The sequence below is a fragment of the Rhinoraja longicauda genome, chromosome 26 (genome assembly GCF_053455715.1).
Source record: "Rhinoraja longicauda isolate Sanriku21f chromosome 26, sRhiLon1.1, whole genome shotgun sequence".
In the NCBI taxonomy this organism is placed as follows: Eukaryota; Metazoa; Chordata; class Chondrichthyes; order Rajiformes; family Arhynchobatidae; genus Rhinoraja; species Rhinoraja longicauda.
The window spans coordinates 5,572,796-5,593,976 of record NC_135978.1 but is presented as its reverse complement, the minus strand read 5'-3'; the positions used below and the strand labels follow the sequence as shown (position 1 = coordinate 5,593,976).

General features: G+C 42.3%; 1 protein-coding gene across 1 annotated transcript in view; it reads right to left on the bottom strand.

The window, feature by feature from the left end:
- Positions 1–5,253: 5,253 nt before the first annotated feature.
- Positions 5,254–21,181, bottom strand: part of appbp2 (amyloid beta precursor protein (cytoplasmic tail) binding protein 2) — a 55,923-nt gene continuing 39,995 nt past the window's right edge. The window contains exons 11-13 of the mRNA XM_078422204.1: positions 16,398–16,588; positions 13,058–13,223; positions 5,254–6,781 (exon numbers count right to left, since the gene is read on the bottom strand). Of these exons, the coding sequence (XP_078278330.1) occupies positions 6,528–6,781; positions 13,058–13,223; positions 16,398–16,588 (611 nt within the window). The 3' untranslated portion in view covers positions 5,254–6,527. The remainder of the gene's footprint in view (positions 6,782–13,057; positions 13,224–16,397; positions 16,589–21,181) is intronic.

Here is a 21,181-nt window from a genome sequence, read left to right as displayed (position 1 = left end):
ATGCAGCAAATCTAAACTCTTGCTGCAAAACTCTCAACTTCAGTATCAAGACAATACGATTTCCTGGCTACTTAATTCCAAAATGTATTACCAGTGCTATTATTTGATGAATCAACACAAGCTTTTAACTTGCCATTAGGAAACAGTTAATGGAGCTTTAAATCCTAATAGGGTTTTTTTAATTCAGCAGTTTTATGCTAACCGCCCTAAATAAAACCTCAAACCTGCTTAAGACTATTTTCCAACCAACATGTGGCCATACCAACCAAACAATCTGCGGTAGAGGCAAAATGGTCTTCATTATCCACAAATATCTAGCAATTGTTGCACTTGCTGGGAATTAAGTGAGACTGTACTATCTTGTCCCAAACTCTTGTCATGCTACAAATACATTACTGTGGTTACATAATCTTGGAAGAAATGCCTTGGCAGCACATCACTAATGTCATTCTGACAATAAAGGTGTAAATAGTAATGGCTCCTTACAAGCACAGCAGCGGCAAGAGGACATTTGAGATAGCAATTTGAAGACCTGGTTTTATTCTGATTTTATAATGCCCTTTTCACTCAATACAAAACATGCTCGTAATCTTGCAATGCCCACCTCCCTTTAAAAAAACATGCACTGCTCTTAATTTCTTTGATGCAGATGTTTTGCATTTAAACATTTTCTAGGCACAATTTAGGAAAATCATTGCCATTTCATGTTGGTTTACCTCATGTATTCAAAAAGAGAACAAACTGGCAGATGCTGGAAATCTGAAAGAAAATGAAAAATAGCTGGAAACACTTAAGGGAGGACAAACAGCATCTGAGGGATGAGAAAGAGTTCCTGTGTCAGGTCAAGTACCTTTTGTGAGGACAATGCAAACTCAACACATGTAAGTACACGCACACTAGGAGCAAAAGGAATCCACTTCAATCGGTTTCACCAGTCTGCAAGGACATGACTGATCTGATTGTATTTCTAATTCTTCACCCTCTTGCTAATCAAGAATCTAGCCACTGCTGCCTTAAAAATATTCAAAGACCTCAGAAGGTGGTGCAAACAAAGTTCCAAAGACTTGGCATACCAAGAGGAAAATGTTCTGCCTCATGTTAAATTTGAAATTCAGTTTTAGTGACACTACACTTCCCAAGTTCTAGATTCTCACCATTCACCCTCACAACTCGTCAGGATCTTATATTCAATAAAATCACCCCTCACTCTTCTAAACTCAACAGATACAAAGTTTAGCCTGCCTTGTAACAGAACCCTGAAGGGTCACGACCCAATACGTCACCAATTCCTTCTCTCCAGAGATGCTGCCTGCCCCGCTGAGTTACTCCAACATTTTGTGTCTACCTTGTAAGTGAACCCATCCATTCCAGACCCTTTTCCGAACTGCTTCCAGTGGATTTACACCTATCCTTAAATCTGATGACCAATAACAAACACAGTACTGCAGAGGTGGTCTCATCAGCACATATGATAACTGGAGCACAACCTCCCTACTCAGGTATTTTGTTTTTGGTTTAGTTTAGATACAGCGTGGAAACAGGCCCTTAGGCCCACCGGGTCCGCGGCGACCAGCATTCCCTGCCCACGATCACGATCCTCTGGACAATTTACATTTATACCAAGCCAATTAGCCTACAAACCTGTACGTCTTTGGAGTGTGGGAGGAAACCGGAGCTTCCCAGAGAAAATCCACGCAGTTCACGGGGAGAAAGTACAGACAGCACCCGTAGTCAGGAACAAGTCGGGTCTCTGACGCTGGAAGGCTGCAGCTCTGCTGCTGCCCACATTGTTAGCAATAAAGAATAACACGGTTAGCTTTCCAAGTTCCTTCATCCTCACCATCTGAATCATCTTTGAAGACATCCTTTGATAGTAAAAGCTTTTTTAGGTATGTGAAGAGGAAAAAATAGTCAAGGCAAATGTGGGTCCCTTGAAGACAGAAGCAGGGGAATTTATTATGGGGAACAAGGAAATGGCAGAAGAGTTGAACCGGTACTTTGGATCTGTCTTCACTGAGGAGGATACAAACAATCTCCCAGATGGGACATAGATACAGGGTAAGGGGAGGGAGGTTTCGGGGGGATGTGAGAAAGAACTTTTTCACCCAGAGGGTGGTTGGAGTCTGGAACTCATTGCCTGGGGTGGTGGTGGAGGCGGGAACACTCACAACGTTTAAGAGGCATTTGGATGGGCACTTGAAATGCTAGAACATTCAGGACTACGGTCCAAATGCGGGAAAATGGGATTGAAATTAGACTGTGTTTGGTAACGGGCGGCGCGGACACGATGGGCCGAACGGCCTCTTTCTGTGCTGTAGGACTCTATGACTATGTTCTAGTGGCCAGAGATCCTAGGGTGACAGAGGAACTGGAGGAAATCCACATTAGGCAGGAAAAAGTTTTGGGTAGACTAATGGGACTCAAGGCCGATAAATCCCCAGGGCCTGATGGTCTGCATCCCAGGGTGCTTAAGGAGGTGGCTCTAGAAATTGTGGACGCATTAGTAATGATTTTCCAATGTTCTATAGATTCCGGGTTAGTTCTTGTGGATTGGAGGGTAGCTAATGTTATCCCACTTTTCAAGAAAGGAGGGGGAGAGAAAACGGGAAATTATAGACCAGTTAGTCTGACATCAGTGGTGGGGAAGATGCTGGAGTCAATTATAAAAGACGAAATTGCGGAGCATTTCGATCGCAGTAACAGGATCGTTCCGAGTCAGCATGGATTTACGAAGGGGAAATCGTGCTTGACTAATCGACTGGAATTTTTTGAGCATGTAACTAGGAAAATTGACAGGGGAGAGCCGGTGGATGTGGTGTACCTCGACTTTCAGAAAGCCTTCGACAAGGTCCCACATAGGAGATTGGTGGGCAAAATTAGAGCACATGGTATTGGAGGTAGGGTACTGACATGGATAGAAAGTTGGTTGACAGACAGAAAGCAAAGAGTGGGGATAAATGGGTCCCTTTCAGAATGGCAGGCAGTGACTAGTGGGGTACCGCAAGGCTCGGTGTTGGGACCGCAGCTATTTACAATATACATCAATGACTTGAATGAAGGGATTAAAAGTACCATTAGCAAATTTGCCGATGATACAAAGCTAGGTGGCAGTGTGAACTGTGAGGAAGATGCTATGAGGTTGCAGGGTGACTTGGACAGGTTGTGTGAGTGGGCGGATGCATGGCAGATGCAGTTTAATGTGGATAAGTGTGAGGTTATCCACTTTGGTGGTAAGAATAGGAAGGCAGATTATTATTTGAATGGTGTCAAGTTAGGAAAAGGGGACGTACAACGTGATCTGGGTGTCTTAGTGCATCAGTCACTGAAAGGAAGCATGCAGGTACAGCAGGCAGTGAAGAAAGCCAATGGAATGTTGGCATTCATAACAAGAGGAGTTGAGTATAGGAGCAAAGAGGTCCTTCTGCAGTTGTACAGGGCCCTAGTGAGACCGCACCTGGAGTACTGTGTGCAGTTTTGGTCTCCAAATTTGAGGAAGGATATTCTTGCTATTGAGGGCGTGCAGCGTAGGTTTACTAGGTTAATTCCCGGAATGGCGGGACTGTCATATGTTGAAAGACTGGAGCGACTAGGTTTGTATACACTGGAATTTAGAAGGATGAGAGGGGATCTTATCGAAACGTATAAGATTATTAAGGGGTTGGACATGTTAGAGGCAGGAAACATGTTCCCAATGTTGGGGGAGTCCAGAACCAGGGGCCACAGTTTAAGAATAAGGGGTAGGCCATTTAGAACAGAGATGAGGAAGAACCTTTTTAGTCAGAAAGTTGTGAATCTGTGGAATTCTCTGCCTCAGGGGGCAGTGGAGGCCAATTCTCTGAATACATTCAAGAGAGAGCTAGATAGAGTTCTTAAGGATAGCGGAGTCAGGGGGTATGGGGAGAAAGCAGGAACGGGGTACTGATTGAGAAGGGCCGAATGGCCTACTCCTGCACCTATTGTCTATTGTCGATTGTCCAGAACCTTCTGCAGCTTGGAGCTCTGGAATTTATCACCATTCAAATAATGCTTTTTCTTTATATTTTTTTCCTGCCAAACATGAAGAAATCTGCATTTTTCTACACTTGTATTCCATTTGCCAGATCTTTGTCCACTCATAACCTGCTTAAAATTCTTTGGTAGCCTCCCTCTCTCCTTTCCAGAATGCAACTTTTCCATCTATTTTTGTCAACAGCAAACTTAGCAACCACACCTTTGATACTTTCACCCAGGTCATTCATATAAATGGTAAATAGTAAAATAGATGGTAAAAAGTCAAGATGATTAATAGTAATAAATGGTGGAAAGTCAAGATCCTAGCAGATCCTGTTGCGCACCATACATTAAGTCCATTAATTACCATGTTCCCATGCTAACTGTAAGCAAACTAGTCTTATATCCTTGCCAATGTGCTACCTCCTACACCATAAGTATAATTTTACACAATTACCTTAAATACTGCACCATATCAATGATATCATGCATGTCCATTGGATTCCCTTCATCCACAATGAATGGATCATCCTCCAAGAACCGAACAAATTGGTTAAAACACATTCCCCTTCTTCACAATCACGTTGGCCTCGCCTAATTTTCTCGTTTTTCTAAATGTCCAACACTTTAATAACAGCTTTTAACAGTTTTAGCATTAGTTTAGTTTACTGTAATGCATACCGAGGTACAGTGAAAAACTTTTTTGTTGCATGTTATCCAGTCAGTGGAAAGAGTATACATGATTACAATCAGGTCATCCACAGTGTATGGCTCGATTATAATCATGTATAGTCTTTCCACTAACTGAATAGCACACAACAAAATAAAAAGCTTATCAGTGGTAGGTGTTAAGCTAATTGGCCTGTGATTTCCTGGTTTCTGGTTGCACTCTTTCTTGAATAAGTTATTGAGTCAGAGTCATACAACACGAAACTGATCCTTTGACCCAACTCGTCCATGCCGACTAGGCTGATCCCATTTGCCTGCATTTGGCCCATATCCCTCAAATTAAATTTGCTCCTCTCCAATTCCCACACCAACCATCTCACTAGCCACTTTTCGTTTTAAGCACAAGGTCCATCAGAACACGAGGACTGATCAGCCCAAGTTCCAATTCGTTGGTGGGAGCAATTTTTTCCTGAGTTTGCCCCATCCTTTAGTCTACAGCTCTCAACTTCCCCGTGGATTGTGTGGTGCCTGCAGTCATGTGAAAGAAAGGTACCATGTCTTGAAATACCAGTGATTGAACAATCAGCTGAGAAGCAAAGACTGAGGTTGTGCATGAACACTATATTTAGCAGATCAATAATATTTTGTAGTAGTAGACAGTTACAGAATATCACAATGTTTGTTACAAACAAGCAATACTGGCTTGATGGTTGCACATAATATTGGCCGCTGCAGCCTGTTACGTCGTTACACTAAAGGTTTCTGTACACAAATAATGAAATTAAAACAACAAAATTATGATGTTGTACAAATTCAGCGTGGCACCATTACAGGAGTTCCTGCTCAAGTATCAAGGAAGTGTCTGTCTGTGGTCTTGCTTTTAACAGCAGAGGCTGAATTTGGTAATAGTGTTTAGCAACTGCTGTCAACACAATTCAGGAAAATACAAAAATACTGTTTACTTAAATGTGCAATAAAATGAACACAGTTGACTTTTTTTTCATTTCCATGTCCACAAATGTTATCAAAACTTTATTTACTTAATGTGGAATATGGCAACATTATTCCCAATGAGGAATATAAATTGAATTTTAAAAATTGGATGACACAAATGGTACCTAAAAACATCAGTTAGTGATCTGACACTGAACGTGCACCACAAACCAACTTCTAGATATATTCCTTTAATACTTCAGTTTAAAAAAAAATGTGCACTTCAACAAATTCACTAAGGCCACCCATGCTATAGATACCTAGGAATATAATGACATACTGTAATGTACAGCAAACCTATCACTGTGCCCTTAAGGTTGTCATTTTGGAAATTGTGATGTAAGCAAAATAATGAGTCTTTGTGGAGACTCGCAGTGCAATGGCACCTGTTAGCATACTTGACATGGAAATGTGGTAACTTTCAAGATGCAAAACAAAAATAGGTAAAAAGGCCTGAATGTTTTAAATCCACTTGCACATCTTGAACTCTTATACAAAGAAATATTTGAATTATTATTCAAAAATTACTTTTGATCAGCAGCAAATGATTTGAAATATAATTAAAATATTAAAGGCTGCAGCTGCAAAAAAAATGTTCACTTGCTGAGACAAATCCTCCACCCCATCAGCATTTGCAAACTTTACGATACAATGACACGTCATGGCAACTGCTTCTGGTCAGATCGTTCCTAGTCTCGGATCCATTACATTAATTTTTTTTCTTCCCGTTGCCTTTACCTTGGAGCTTAACACCTAAAAGAAAATAATTACCCTAACGGTATTAAGTGTAGTTACTGGATTGTTTCACAGTATGCTTCTCCCTTTCAGTCCAGGGAACAAAGACTGCACGTGACCATTTATTCCTGTCATGATTCTCAGCATCCCTGTCCATTCGTAGGCTGAGCTAACAGAAATGATCGGACTACTTCCTCTGTGGACTGAGTACTGCCATTAACGTCCTCGAGGGCATCACTGATGGCAAACTGTCGATCTCGCAGTCGGTTCCAGTTGGACAGAATATTATGGTATTCAAATACCTTCTCAAAATTGCCAACAGAGTTGTAGAGTTTGATGAGACCTCTGTAATCATATTCCAGTCCGCTGTAACCTTCGCCAAATAACTTCTTTCCTGCAAGCAAACATAAAGAACTGTGTAAGAAAATAACTGCAGATGCTGGTACAAATCGAAGGTATTTATTCACAAAATGCTGGGGTAACTCAGCAGCTCAGGCAGCATCTCAGGAGAGAAGGAATTCTCTCCTGAGATGCTGCCTGACCTGCTGAGTTACTCCAGCATTTTGTGAATAAACATAAAGAACTTGTTATTTGCCGAGTAAAACAAGTTTGATTCTTTGAGAAACGAATCAAGACACTGTTCAATCTGAAATCAAAAAAGATGGTAATTTATATTTGAATCAGAGTAAGTGACCTTCAGTAATATGGACAATAAGAAACTCAAGAGCAAAGTTTTAGACTGGGTTACATCCAGATCCTGATCAACTTACAACCTGTACTAATGTAATAAAATATTCACAATATTTCACAGCTTAATGCTCAACTCAAATAAAAGAAAAATTAAGAAAGGTGACAACAGTAGGTAGAAATTAAGCAAAATCTTATTCTTTACATTGTTTTCTTTTCATTGAAAGTTATACATAGAGCTATACAGTACTGAACTAACCCTTCAGCCCACTATGAGATTATATTTCTTGTGACATAGGAGGCGGCAAATTGACTCACCGCCAGTTTCCACGATAATTCACACTTCTATATAGCCTATTCTCCCACATGCTCATCAACTTCATGATTATCCTACTGCCTATCTATATTTGGGATAATGTACTGGACTAACCAGCACATTTTTGGGATGTGTGAGGAAACCAGAGATCTTGGACAAAAGTCAGAATAAACTCCACAGACTGCAGCAAGCACACAGAGGTCAGGACTGAACCATGATCGCTGGAGTTGTGAGGCAGCAGCAATGCTCTTCTGTCACCGAGGAAGGTTAGTGCAAGAAAGAAATTTGGAGAAATTATCACAGTTAAGCATTGTTGCACTGCTGCAGAAAGCTTAGTGAGGCCCTAAATAAATTTAATCGAGGCTTGATGTGCATGCCATTATTGACATTGGATATCCAAATTATTACAACAAATATTGCCTCTCGTAGGATAAGACGACACAGAAAATTGATGCGGATGACTGACAAAATGAAAATGGAGTGCCACACTATGGTCATCGTGAGACAGAACAGCGTGCAACTTTTAACAGGATCCTTTCAGTGCTGTGGGGTGGACAAAAGCCAGATCCAGTGCAACAAAAAGATGAATCGATACAATTCAGTGCAGAGTTTGAGGAAAAGGGTTAAAACGAGTAATATTTTCACATAATGACCAATGACATTTCCTAACGTTTGGCCATGGCCATTTATTTCTTGCATTGCATTTCAAGGCAGAGCAACATAACTATTGGTGCCCTGTCCTTGAATGTTAATTTTCCATTGATAAACATCCTGAAGGGTAGTTAGTTTTAATAACAGTACAGATACAGAAATTAGTGAAAAGACAGAGTATTCAAAAGAGAAATGGTTGCAATGCAGGTGCGCTGTGGTGTGCAGGCAAACAAACTATCACAGATGCATGCCAGCCAAATGAATACACTTTTAATGCACAAACACCAGATAATATAGCTTACTAATATGAAACATAAAACTTCAGCAGTATTTTCTTTGTGGAAAAGGCAAGATAATTTATGCAACAGTTTAGACATGTTGGAAATAACACTGGCAGATTTTAATTTCAAACAAGACAGTGAGTTCCATTTCAGTGAAGGAAGCATAGGGCCACATTAAGCTTGGACAATTTACTGCATGTTTGGTGATTAGTCTTTTTAAAACAGTGCCTGTCTCTGGAATGTTTAACAAGTGGCTGAAAATAAAACTATTACAGCAGACGTATATTTGCCAATTAAACAAACTCGATGGGCTATATTAAAATTCACTGCTATAATGGTGGGAGATCAGAAAGACAAGTTTTAATATTTTAGCAGTAGTTTAGTAAGACTTCAGGAAAGCTCGGGAACACACTGGTGTGAATAAGAAACATTCTCAATGCGCATCAAAAACATCTAATTTATATAACATAGAGGTGGGAATGATGCGAGAGGAAAGGTTTTCATAGCTAATTTGTTCATCTGATTTTCATTTACTATTAATAATAATCTGCCACAAAGGATATTAAGCCTCAATACTACAAGAAAGCCCAGAGGCAGCATCTACTTGCCCACTTGCCTGGCAAAAACAAAGATATAAGGTGACTAAAAATCACAACTCAAGTATGAACAAAACTACATTAGAATCATCCACTGTCATTCAGGGCTAAATGAGCTGGTGAACAAGGATTACATAAGTTAAAGTCCTGATAGCAATCAACATCTGTGGAAAGAGAATAAGTTAATAGCGTAGGTCAAAAACCATTCATCAGTTCGAACGGTTAAGGAAAACACAAAAGTGCTGGTGTAACTCAGCGGGTCAGGCAGCATCCGTGGAAGGAATGGATAGGCGATGTTTCTGGTCAGGACCCTTCTTCTAATGGCCCATTCTGCCGAATGTTTCCAGCATTCTTTGCTTTTGTTTCAGATTTTCAGGACTGGCTTTTTAAAAAAACATTTACACATAAAGCAATTACCTTGCAGAAATTATACGGTGATATCTATTATCATTGGTAGAATGGCATTAACAAAGAAAATGCAGATGATAGTTTTGAACTAGCCAACCATTCATTCAAGGCATTGACAATGGTGAATTAGCTTGACAGAGTAACACTGGCACGAAATGCTTTGACTTGCATTTGCAGCACTGGCTGTGTAATAAACAAATCACTAGACAATTCAGACTTTCTAAATACACCTTTGCTTGCAAATTTCAAATCTGACTGGACACTGTGCTACACCATTTAGAAATCAGGCAATGCAGTTAAACTAGCCCAGTTAAAGCCTACTGGGCTACTCTGTACTTGCCTCTGGCTGGCAGATCCAGTTAACCAACCACCTCCTCAGCTCATCTCTGATACAAGTACCGCTGCACTGAAACACAGGTGGTCAGATACCGAAGCATTTGACCTCCTGGTGTCTTTGAAATCCCAGAGTCCAGCATTAACATGGTGTGCTAAGTGGCCAGATGCAGCCTCTCAATTCTGTGTTGGAATGGCCTCATTTATTTTAATATGAGTGCGACCTTCATTAATAACCGGTTCATTTACTTTACCATGTTCTTTTAATTTCTAGTACTTTAGGGCACTTCCAATAATTTCTTTAAAAATTACACAAGCCTATTGAACAGTTTTTGACTGTAGTTCAAAGTCCTTAGACAGCAGTAAATTCTGGAAACCACTTGATACTAGTTGTTCCTCATAATCCTCATAGCGGAGTCAGGGGGTATGGGGAGAAGGCAGGAACAAGGTACTGATTGAGAATGATCAGCCATGATCACATTGAATGGCGGTGCTGGCTCGAAGGGCCGAATGGCCTACTCCTGCACCTATTGTTTATAATCCATTCCATTTAGTTTAGAGATAGTGTGAAAATAGGCCCTTCGGCTCACCGAGTCAGTGCTGACCAGCAATCCCCACACATTAACACTATCCTACACACACTCGGGACAATTTATAATTGTACCAAACGAATTAACCTACAGACATGTATGTCTTTGGAGTGTGGGAGGAAACCGGAGCACCAAGAGAAATCCACGCAGGTCCCGGGGAAAACGAACAAACTCAGTACAGACAGCACCCCTAGTGAGGATCGAACCCGGGTCTCTGGCGCTGCAAGGCAGCTATGAAACAGCTGCGCCACAATGCCGCCCATTTCATGAGGAGTTTCTTAAATAAAGACCCTTCCACACTTGGATCAGTTTTATATTGGCACAGAGCTGGTGCAAAGCTGATCCACTCTACTTACTTTTGAGATAGGCAAGAATGCCAAAATATATCCTATTTGTGATAAAAGCACACAATCTGTCTTTTCTTCAACAGTATAACCTTTGGTTTCTAATCGTAGGTGAAACAGAAGTTATCTTCCTTAACAAAAGGCCATCAGAAGGATAAAATAAATAGAGGGCCAAAGTTGGTTTTTGTGATGATTAAATTTGTATGGACAATATTCAAATTAATATCAGTTTCAATTGCTGTCAGATGTCAAAATCAAACAAACTGATGGATGGTCAGGAGGCAATTTTCATCAAGCAAGTAAGCGAGTTTCATTGTTCTGTTGTTCGTATATACTTGTAGGTTAATTGGCTGGGTAAATGTAAAAATTGTCCCTAGTGGGTGTAGGATAGTGTTAATGTACGGGGATCACTGGGCGGCACGGACTTGGAGGGCCGAAAAGGCCTGTTTCCGGCTGTATATATATGATATGATATGATACTACAATTATTAAACACTCTTGATGTTTAACAATGGAAGCAACAGTCTTACTTGGTCACTTGCAATAATTCACTACTTGCAGCGGTGGCGTAGGGGTTTGGTTGTAAACAAATTTATTCATTCTGTCCTATACTCAACAATTAAATTGTACCATGTTTAGCGTTATTCAGAGAAAGCAAGAGAACTTGTCAGGTAATTCACATAAACTACAAGAATCAAAATATTAACATTAAACCTGGTCACGCTGCACTGAACATGCAGAGATGAAGTTACAGGTTTCATCGAATTTTTTAAAACAGCTATTTTAGCATGTGTGTAACAGTAAGAATTGTAACGCAGTACTTAATACTGCTGCCTCACAGCTCCAAACACAGATTGCATCCTGATCCTTGGTGCAGTGTATATGAAATTTGCATTTTCTCTGTGTGGATGCTCAGCTATTTCCCACATCCACAAGACAATCTGATGGCTTAATTAGTAACTTCAGTTAGTTCAGGTAAGTAGTAAAAGAATCATAGGAAAGTTAAGAACATCTGAGAGAGAATAAGTAGCATGTCCATAGGTTAAAGCAACTGATTTGCTTAGAGCTGTCATGGACACAATGGCCTGAATGGCCACTTCCCTTGTTGTACTAAGTAAATGTAGTAAGGTACTTCAAAAAAGCATTTTAAGTCAAACTTTGCTAACAATGTCAAGAATTTGAACACAGAGTTAGATTTTAATACAGTTTTAAAGGGGGGTTCGGAAGGAATTCATAAACCGACCTCAGAGGTTTAAGCAGATTTATCAAATGGAGTCTTTACACAGCTTAATTTTTAAATGTTCAAAGACTCCTAATAGAAAACCACTCAGAAAAGGAGGTATGAAATTACACAGGGAATAAAAAAAGGAAAAGGACGAGGACAAAAGTATATGCCAAAGACCTGGTGCCAGATGAGATATAGGAAGTAAAGTATAAGATGAGCCAGAGTTTGGGTTCCATGATTTGGAACACTGGAGCCCAGTACGACTAGAACTGGATTGGATTCATCTAGAGCTAGTAGGTCTCGGATGAGAATTTTGGCAGAGATGTTATACAGTGCAGGCTGAATTAAGGATATTACAAAGGTAGATTACCCGTACAAAATTCCACCGAGTCATTCAGCCAAAGAACTTCCCTTTGTGATGAAGTTATTCAATGATATAAATAGGTTGGGTTCATGCCTATTCAAGTCACCTTTACACTGATAGAGAAGACTGCAAACAGCCTTGCTTCTGGAATAGACATAAATTACTAACAGCACCTTCTGTGTCTTTGTATTAAACTTAGAAGTGGGGACTTGTCTTAAGTACTGAGGGCAAACGGCAATAGATTGGTAGTTATTATTTGTCAAAATCTGGCTGTGACTGGAGACTTCGTTAGAAGTTCAAATACAACAGCTTGAATGCCGATCTGTCCCTTATTTGTGAAACTAAGTGCAGGATTTTCAAAGATGAAAACAGAAAATGCAATAAACACCTGGCAGGTCAGGCAGCATCTGAGGAGAGAAAAAAATAATTGACTTTTCAGGTAATAATCCTGATTTAGGGTTGTTAACCTGAAATGTTATCATTTCTCTGCTGATGCTGTCTGATCTGCTTTATACTTCCAGCACTCTTATTGTTGGAGTCACTGCAGCTTTATTTTTCCTTTTCAGACTGCTTTATGGCGACAAATCTGTAAATAGGTTAGGTTCATGCCTATTGTAGTCACTTTCCTTCACAGTGATAGAGCAGCTGGCAAGAAGCCATGCTTGCATGCAGCACCTTTTGGGTCTTTGTATTAAACTCAAAAGCTGGGACAGGTCTCAAGTACTGAAGGCAAGCAGCAATAGATTTGCAATTATTACCTGTCAGAATCTTGGTCATGACTGGAACCTTCATTAGAAGTTCAAATACAAAAGCATGCAATAAAAATAGGATAGTTTGGCACCTTATCCTCAAATTGAAATTACACTTATACGTACCTATTGCTATAGATCTTAGATAAAGCTTCTCAGCATCATCATATTGATTCATATCATAGTTGTAGAGAGAAGCAAGATGTCCCACTGACAAAGCCACTTCATAATCTTCTTGGCCTAAGAGTTGCTCCTTAATTTGAATTGCTTTAATGTGCATTTCTTCTGCTTCCTACGAAAGCAACAGAAGTGTAACAAAGAATTGTTACAATTGAGATGATGACTTATCCTTCAAGGCAATGATTTTTCAGCATTGCCCCATCACAGATATTATGTCAACTAATACAAGTTACTGCTTTAAATACTTGGGACAAAACTGATTCAAATATTGTTCTGAAGAAAAACATTTTCAATAATAGAGAACATTCAATTTAATGTTTTTGTCATGTTATTCCAATTATTTAACATTACCATGACATCAGACGTTATTGATATACATCTCTTTTAACACCGTTTCCAATGAATTAGTAAAACACAATACAGTATGGCACAGGAATGGGTCCTTCGGTCCACAATGTTTATGGCAAACATGGTGCCAAGTTGAGCTGATTTTACCTGCCTGTACATGATCCATATCCCTCTATTTCCTGCACTCGATGTGTCTATCTAACGGCCTGTTAAACGCCACGATCGTATCTGCCTCCACGCCATCTCTGCTGATGCTTTCTCGGCCCCCACTACTATTTGCGTTTAACTAGTCCTGCACACTTCCATTAAACACTCTGTCTCATCTTATAGCCATGCTCTTGTTGGACCCGTTGGCCCTAGGGTTGGACATTTCCACCCTGGGAAAAAAGGCCTGTCTGTTTACATTATCTATGCCTCTCATAATTTTAAATGCTTCCCTTAATCTCAGGCATCCCCGTGAAAAGCCAATTAGTGTGCAAAACACCAATTAGTGTGCAATGGTAGGAGGTTTCCTGTCCACAAGACCTTTGCGATAGCTGCTATCAGGATCAGTAAGTAGTTCTGGACGTATTCTTTGCAAGGTTGCAGCACTTGGTTGCAGACAACACTTTGCTCGTTCCAGAATATCATTGGGTTTCAAGCCTACTGGAGGCAGTCTTTCACAATAATTACACTTTTTCCAGCAGCAATGAATATTTGTACCATTGGGAGTACCTGGTGACAGCCTATCCAACACTGAGTCCCAGGTTATGCAGCTGTTCAGAACGGGCTTTCACAAATACTTCAGCATCTATCCCTGATCTTCCTGACAACGTCACATTCTAGAAGGTGACAGGCAACGGAGTAATTTTCAGTACAGTCGTTACCAGGGCAGTGTGTTCACCATTCTGACCATAAATGAAAGAAACGACGCAAATAGCCACAAATAACCACTAACCAAGCAGCGTCTTGTGCTTCTTGAAATTTTTGGGATGAGATATTCTGCCAATGACGGTGGCAATTTGCTCAGAAAAACACTTGACAGGATCCACCATTTCCTTTTCCAGCTGGGCTCTGATGAACTGTTATGTAGCACACTGGTGTATGGATATGCGTGTTCAAAATTGTTATCATAGATAAAGTGTTCTGAGGACAGATGGTGCTGAATGGCATAACTGAAATGAACATCTTGAGGCAATGTGGGGAGACCCATTCTTCGCAGTAAAGGGATAGACAATAGACAATAGGTGCAGGAGTAGGCCATTCGGCCCTTCGAGCCAGCACCACCATTCAATGTGATTATGGCTGATCATTCTCAATCAGTACCCCGTTCCTGCCTTCTCCCCATACCCCCTGACTCCGCTATCCTTAAGAGCTCTATCTAGCTCTCTCTTGAATGCATTCAGAGAATTGGTCTCCACTGCCTTCTGAGGCAGAGAATTCCACAGATTTACAACTCTCTGACTGAAAAAGTTTTTCCTCATCTCCGTTCTAAATGGCCTACCCCTTATTCTTAAACTGTGGCCCCTGGTTCTGGACTCCCCCAACATTGGGAACATGTTTCCTGCCTCTAACGTATCCAACCCCTTAATAATCTTATATGTTTCGATAAGATCCCCTCTCATCCTTCTAAATTCCAGTGTATACAAGCCTAGTCGCTCCAGTCTTTCAACATATGACAGTCCCGCCATTCCGGGAATTAACCTAGTAAACCTACTCTGCACGCCCTCAATAGCAAGAATATCCTTCCTCAAATTTGGAGACCAAAACTGCACACAGTACTCCAGGTGCGGTCTCACTAGGGCCCTGTACAACTGTAGAAAGACTTCTTTGCTCCTATACGCAACTCCCCTTGTTATGAAGGCCAACATTCCATTGGCTTTCTTCACTGCCTGCTGTACCTGCATGCTTCCTTTCAGTGACTGATGCACTAAGACACCCAGATCTCGTTCTACGTCTCCTTTTCCTAACTTGATACCATTCAGATAATAATCTGCCTTCCTACTCTTACCACCAAAGTGGATAACCTCACACTTATCCACATTAAACTGCATCTGCAGTGCATCCGCCCACTCACACAATCTGTCCAAGTCACCCTGCAATCTCATAGCATCTTCCTCACAGTTCACATTACCACCCAGCTTTGTATCATCTGCAAATTTGCTAATGGTACTTTTAATCCCTTCATTCAAGTCATGAATGTATATTGTAAATAGCTGCGGTCCCAACCCCGAGCCTTGCGGTACCCCACTGCCTGCCATTCTGAAAGAGACCCATTTATCCCCACTCTTTGCTTTCTGTCTGCCAACCAATTTTCTATCCAGGTCAGTACCCTACCCGCAATACCATGTGCTCTAATTTTGCACACTAATCTCCTATGTGGGACCTTGTCGAAGGCTTTCTGAAAGTCGAGGTACACCACATCCACCGGCTCTCTCCTGTCAATTTTCCTAGTTACATCCTCAAAAATCAGAGATCAGTGTGAAGTAATCAATCACAAAAAGTAGCATCAAAGTGAAGGCTACATCGAGTATATTTTCTTGACAAAGACGTTTGTTACCAGTGTGCTGCCATTGCCTTCTGATGCTATATAAGTGATTCAAAGCTAAAGAACCTCAAGTCCTGAGATATGCTATTAAATTAACCTCAGCAGCATACTAACCTAATATCCTGGAACAATCCTGACCAATAGCACAGAACTTTGTTTCTATGAAAGCACCAGCATCATCTGCCGTCTATTGCAAGTTTCTCTTTCTCTTGTTGGAATTAAAGGGCAGAATTTTACGTTCGGCAAGGAGGTGAAGAAACAAAGATTTTCTGAAACAGGAATACTTCATTTGCAAGGTATGAACAAATCAACGTAAGTATTTGATAGAGGGTGGGTAGGAACGGAGACAATAAAATGGGCTCCGAAAATATTAATAATCCCCGAGTCAGAAAGCTCTGCATTAAGCACTACCTTGAACTTCCGCATTGATTGATAGAGTCTGCCCAAGTTTCCATAATGCTTTGCTGTCTGCACATTGAATTCTCCAAAGGCTTTCTTTGCTAACTGGAGTGAAGAAAGGTGCAAATCGTGGGCCTCCTGAAGGTATCGCTGCTCAGTTTCCTTGTTATGGCAGTCAATAGCAATCTCCTCCAATATAAGTGCTGCAAAATAAACAGGTTGCAATAAATGCTAACTTTTAGTATTCTGATAGAGCTTATGTTACAATTATCTACCTTCCCTATTTTTAAAAATATACAGCACCCCCCACTTGAATTTGCCAGCATAAAAAAAAGTAAGAATTTCATTGATTTGTTTGGGACATGAGACAATAAAACAATTTTGCCTCTCGACATTCACAAATACATACTTTGAAATCAGGATTTTTTTTTAAAAAGCACAACAAATGTCAAGAATATCACAAATCCATGTAGTACAATATTAAAATTGATCAGAAATATAAGCAAAGGCAATAATCATATTTGATATCAGTTTCACAAACTATTCACTCGTGAGCTGACTACTAACATTTCAGGACTTAGTGCTGTTTGTAGCAGAACCAATCTCCATTTGGACCCTTGACTTGTGGAGATGTCTGTTATACTGAGACAGCAGCTTGTCGCCACACCAAAACTAAATAATTCATCTTATTGCTAAATAAATGGCAAACCAAGGAAAAGTTAATGTTCAATATCTGAGGAAGGAGGTGACAAGGAAGCCAATACTGAAAGAGGGATGTGGACTCAATGATAGCAAGTAACTGCACTATCATCAGTACTTGACCACGCCTATTAAAATATTTCAAAGGAAATTGGAGAAAATACCACAGATCTAACATTACCTTCCATAGCTATTTATAATTAGAAAGCACTGTCTAAAATGCGAAAATGCATAATGTAATTTAAGGCGAGTGTGAGAAACCAATTAGTTTATTTTCTGTTATTTGGGAAGTTAATAGAATCAAGGACAGACTACTGAACACCTTCATTGTTTTAAGCTGATCAAGGACAGCCAGAATGTATTTATGAAGGCTATATTATGACTGAGTTTTTGTTTTGATGAGGTGACTGAAGTAGCAGACAGAGAATGTCAAAGTACATAATTTATGTTGCATTCCAGAAGGCATTTTACAAAGAATCTTATGGAATGCCATTAGCTGCAGCCAAAAACCGACGAGCAGATCTTCGGAGATTGTTCTGTATTAAAATGGGCAGTGTTGCAGATAACAAAGAAGGGTGTCTGAGGCTACACCAGTGTAAACCAGATGCAAAGTTGGGCAGAAAATGGCAATGGAATTTAACCTTGACAAATGTGTGGTGCTACATTTTGGGAGGGCAAGCAACGGTAGGACATACACAGTAAATGGTTGAACCTTTGGGGGGTGTTAATAGACAATAGGTGCAGGAGTAGGCCATTCGGCCCTTCGAGCCAGCACCGCCATTCAATGTGATCATGGCTGATCATTCTCAATCAGTACCCCGTTCCTGCCTTCTCCCCAAGTCAAGTCAAGTCAAGTCAAATTTATTTGTCACATACACATACTCGATGTGCAGTGAAATGAAAGTGGCAATGCCTGCGGGTTGTGCACAAAATGAATTACAGTTACAGCATATAAATAAAGTTAATAAGTTACTAAACATAGCACAAAAAGTGTCGACAAAAATTTAGTCTCTGGGGTTATAAAAGTTGACAGTCCTGATGGCCTGTGGGAAGAAGCTCCGTCTCATCCTCTCCGTTTTCACAGCGTGACAGCGGAGACGTTTGCCTGATCGTAGCATCTGGAACAGTCCGTTACTGGGGTGGCAGGGGTCCCTCATGATCTTGCTTGCTCTGGATCTGCACCTCCTGATGTATAGGTCCTGCAGGGGGACGAGTGTAGTTCCCATGGTGCGTTCTGCCGAACGCACTACTCTCTGCAGGGCCATCCTGTCCTGGGCAGAGCTGTTCCCAAACCAGACTATAATGTTGCCGGACAGGATGCTCTCTACAGCCCCAGAGTAGAAGCAATGAAGGATCCTCAGCGACACTCTGAATTTCCTCAGTTGTCTAAGGTGGTAAAGGCGCTGCTTAGCCTTACCCACCAGTGCGGCAATGTGCGTTGCCCACGTCAGATCCTCTGCGATGCGGACTCCCAAGTATTTGAAACTGCTCACCCTATCCACAATAGACCCATTTATCTCGAGTGGCGTGTACGTCCTTGGATGTTTAGCCCTTCTGAAGTCCACAATCAGCTCCTTTGTTTTAGTGACATTCAAGAGGAGGCTATTGTCCTGACACCAGAGTGCCAGATCAGCCACCTCCTCCCGGTAGGCCTTCTCATCGTTGTTGGAGATCCGGCCCACCACCAGTGTCATCAGCAAACTTGATGATGGAGTTTGAGCTGAACCTGGCCCCACAGTCATGTGTGTACAGGGAGTACAGTAGGGGGCTAAGGACGCAGCCCTGGGGGGATCCTATGTTCAGGGTGAGGGAGCTAGATGTGTGTTCCCCCATCCTGACCACTTGGGGCCTGGCAGTGAGAAAGTCCAGGACCCAGGCACACAGAGGGGTGCTAAGCCCCAGTTCCAGCAGCTTCTCAACCAGTCTGTTGGGGACTATTGTGTTGAATGCTGAACTAAAGTCAATGAACAGCATCCTCACATAGCCCCCCTGGCTGTCCAGATGAGAGAGAGCGGTGTGTAGAACCTGGGAGACCGCATCATCCGTGGACCTGTTCGGACGGTATGCGAACTGTAGTGGGTCCATGTTGCGAGGAAGGAGGGCGCAGATGTGCTTCTTGACTAGCCTCTCAAAGCATTTCATGACAACCGAGGTGAGGGCCACCGGTCGGTAGTCATTTAAACACGCTGGAGAGGCATTCTTTGGCACCGGTGCAATGATGGATCTTTTGAAGCATGCAGGGACCACGGACTTTGCCAAGGAGAGGTTGAATATTGTGGTGAGCACTGGAGCAAGCTGAGTAGCACAAGACTTTAGTACTCGCCCAGATATACCATCTGGGCCTCCAGCTTTCCTCGTGTTCACACGCGTCAGAGCCCACCTCACCTCATGCTCGGACACCGAGAATGTGTGCACATCCCCGGCGGTGGATCCCCCTCCAGCCTCGCTAGCCAGCGCCCCTTCGGTGCTGTTTTTAGACGGCGAGCTGGTGGTGTTACCCGTCTCAAACCGTGCGTAAAAAGAGTTCAGGTCATCAGCTGAGGAGGAGCCGGCACTTCCGGTTGAGGGGGTGCTGGACCTGTAGCTAGTTATAGTCCGTAGCCCCTGCCAAAGGCGCCTGGTGTCCTGCTGCTCCATCTGTGACTCCATCTTGTCCCGGTACCTCTTTTTTGCATCCTTCACTGCCCTTCGCAGTCGGTAGGACTCTCCCTTGTAGTCGTCCATGTTGCCGGATGCCAGGCCGGAGTTGTAAGCAGCGGTGCGAGCATTCAAGGCCACGCGAATAGACCTGTCCACCCAGGGTTTTTGGTTAGGGAAGATACTGACCCTTACCGTGGGGATGATGGTATCGGCTATTGTGGCAATGAAGTCCATAACCGCTTCCGCAAACTCATTTACATCTCTGGAACTTGCTTGGAACATGTTCCAGTCGACTTCGCTCAGTGCATCCTGCAGCATGGCCTCTGAATGGTCAGCCCACCGCTTTACGTCCCTCGTCACTGTCGCTTCCCGTACTATCCGTTGTTTGTACTCCGGCAGCAGGAAAATGGCAGCGTGGTCAGATTTCCCAAAAGGAGGGAGAGAAACGGCCTTGTAGCCTTTCCTGAACGGCGTGTAGCAGTGGTCCAATGTTCTTTCCCCCCTGGTGACACACGTGATGTGTTGGTAGAAGTTGGGCATGACCTTTTTGAGATTTCCCCTATTGAAGTCTCCAGCCACCAGCACAGCCGCATCAGGGTTCTTGTTTTGGTGTTGACACAACACATCGTGTAGGGTGGACAGTGCCACGTCGGTGTCCGCATGCAGTGGGATATAGACGGCTGTGATGATCACCGAGCTGAACTCCCGGGGTAGGTAGAATGGTCGGCATAGGATAGTTAGATGTTCCAGATCCGGCGAGCAGGAACGAGAAAGCGTCTTAATATTCCCAGGATTACACCAGTAATTATTGGTCAAGAAGCAGACTCCTCAGCCCTTGGATTTCCCGGATTCTTCCGTTCTGTCCGCCCGGAAAACAGTGAAGGACTCGGATGGGCAGATCACCTGGTCAGGCACCAGCGGGGTCAGCCATGTTTCGGTCAGACAAAGGATGTTACAGTTCTTTATGTCCCTCTGGAATCTGATCCTTGCCCTCAGGTCATCCAGCTTGTTCTCCAGGGACTGGACGTTGGCCAGAAGTATGCTGGGCAGAGGTGGACGTAAGGCTTGGGTTCTCAGCCTGTTCCGAATCCCCCCTCGCTTCCCTCGGTGTTTTTTCCGACTTTCCCACTGACCTGCGCTCCCACTGCTGCTGCCGCGGTGCGCTCCTTTGATGATCTCTATCGGTATATCGGTGAGTAGATTTCTGTTTAATAGTGCTCCTGTAGCGCTCGAGTTTAATTTTACGAGCGTTTCCCGGTCGTACATTGGTTAATGCTAAGTGCTAGCACACGCTAGAGCACTTAGGGATAATTTTAAAGTAAACATACCAGTTTAAAACGCACAGTTCCCGCAGAGCTACCACGACGGCGACTGGACTGGACCGCGCCATCATACCCCCTGACTCCGCTATCCTTAAGAGCTCTATCTAGCTCTCTCTTGAATGCATTTAGAGAATT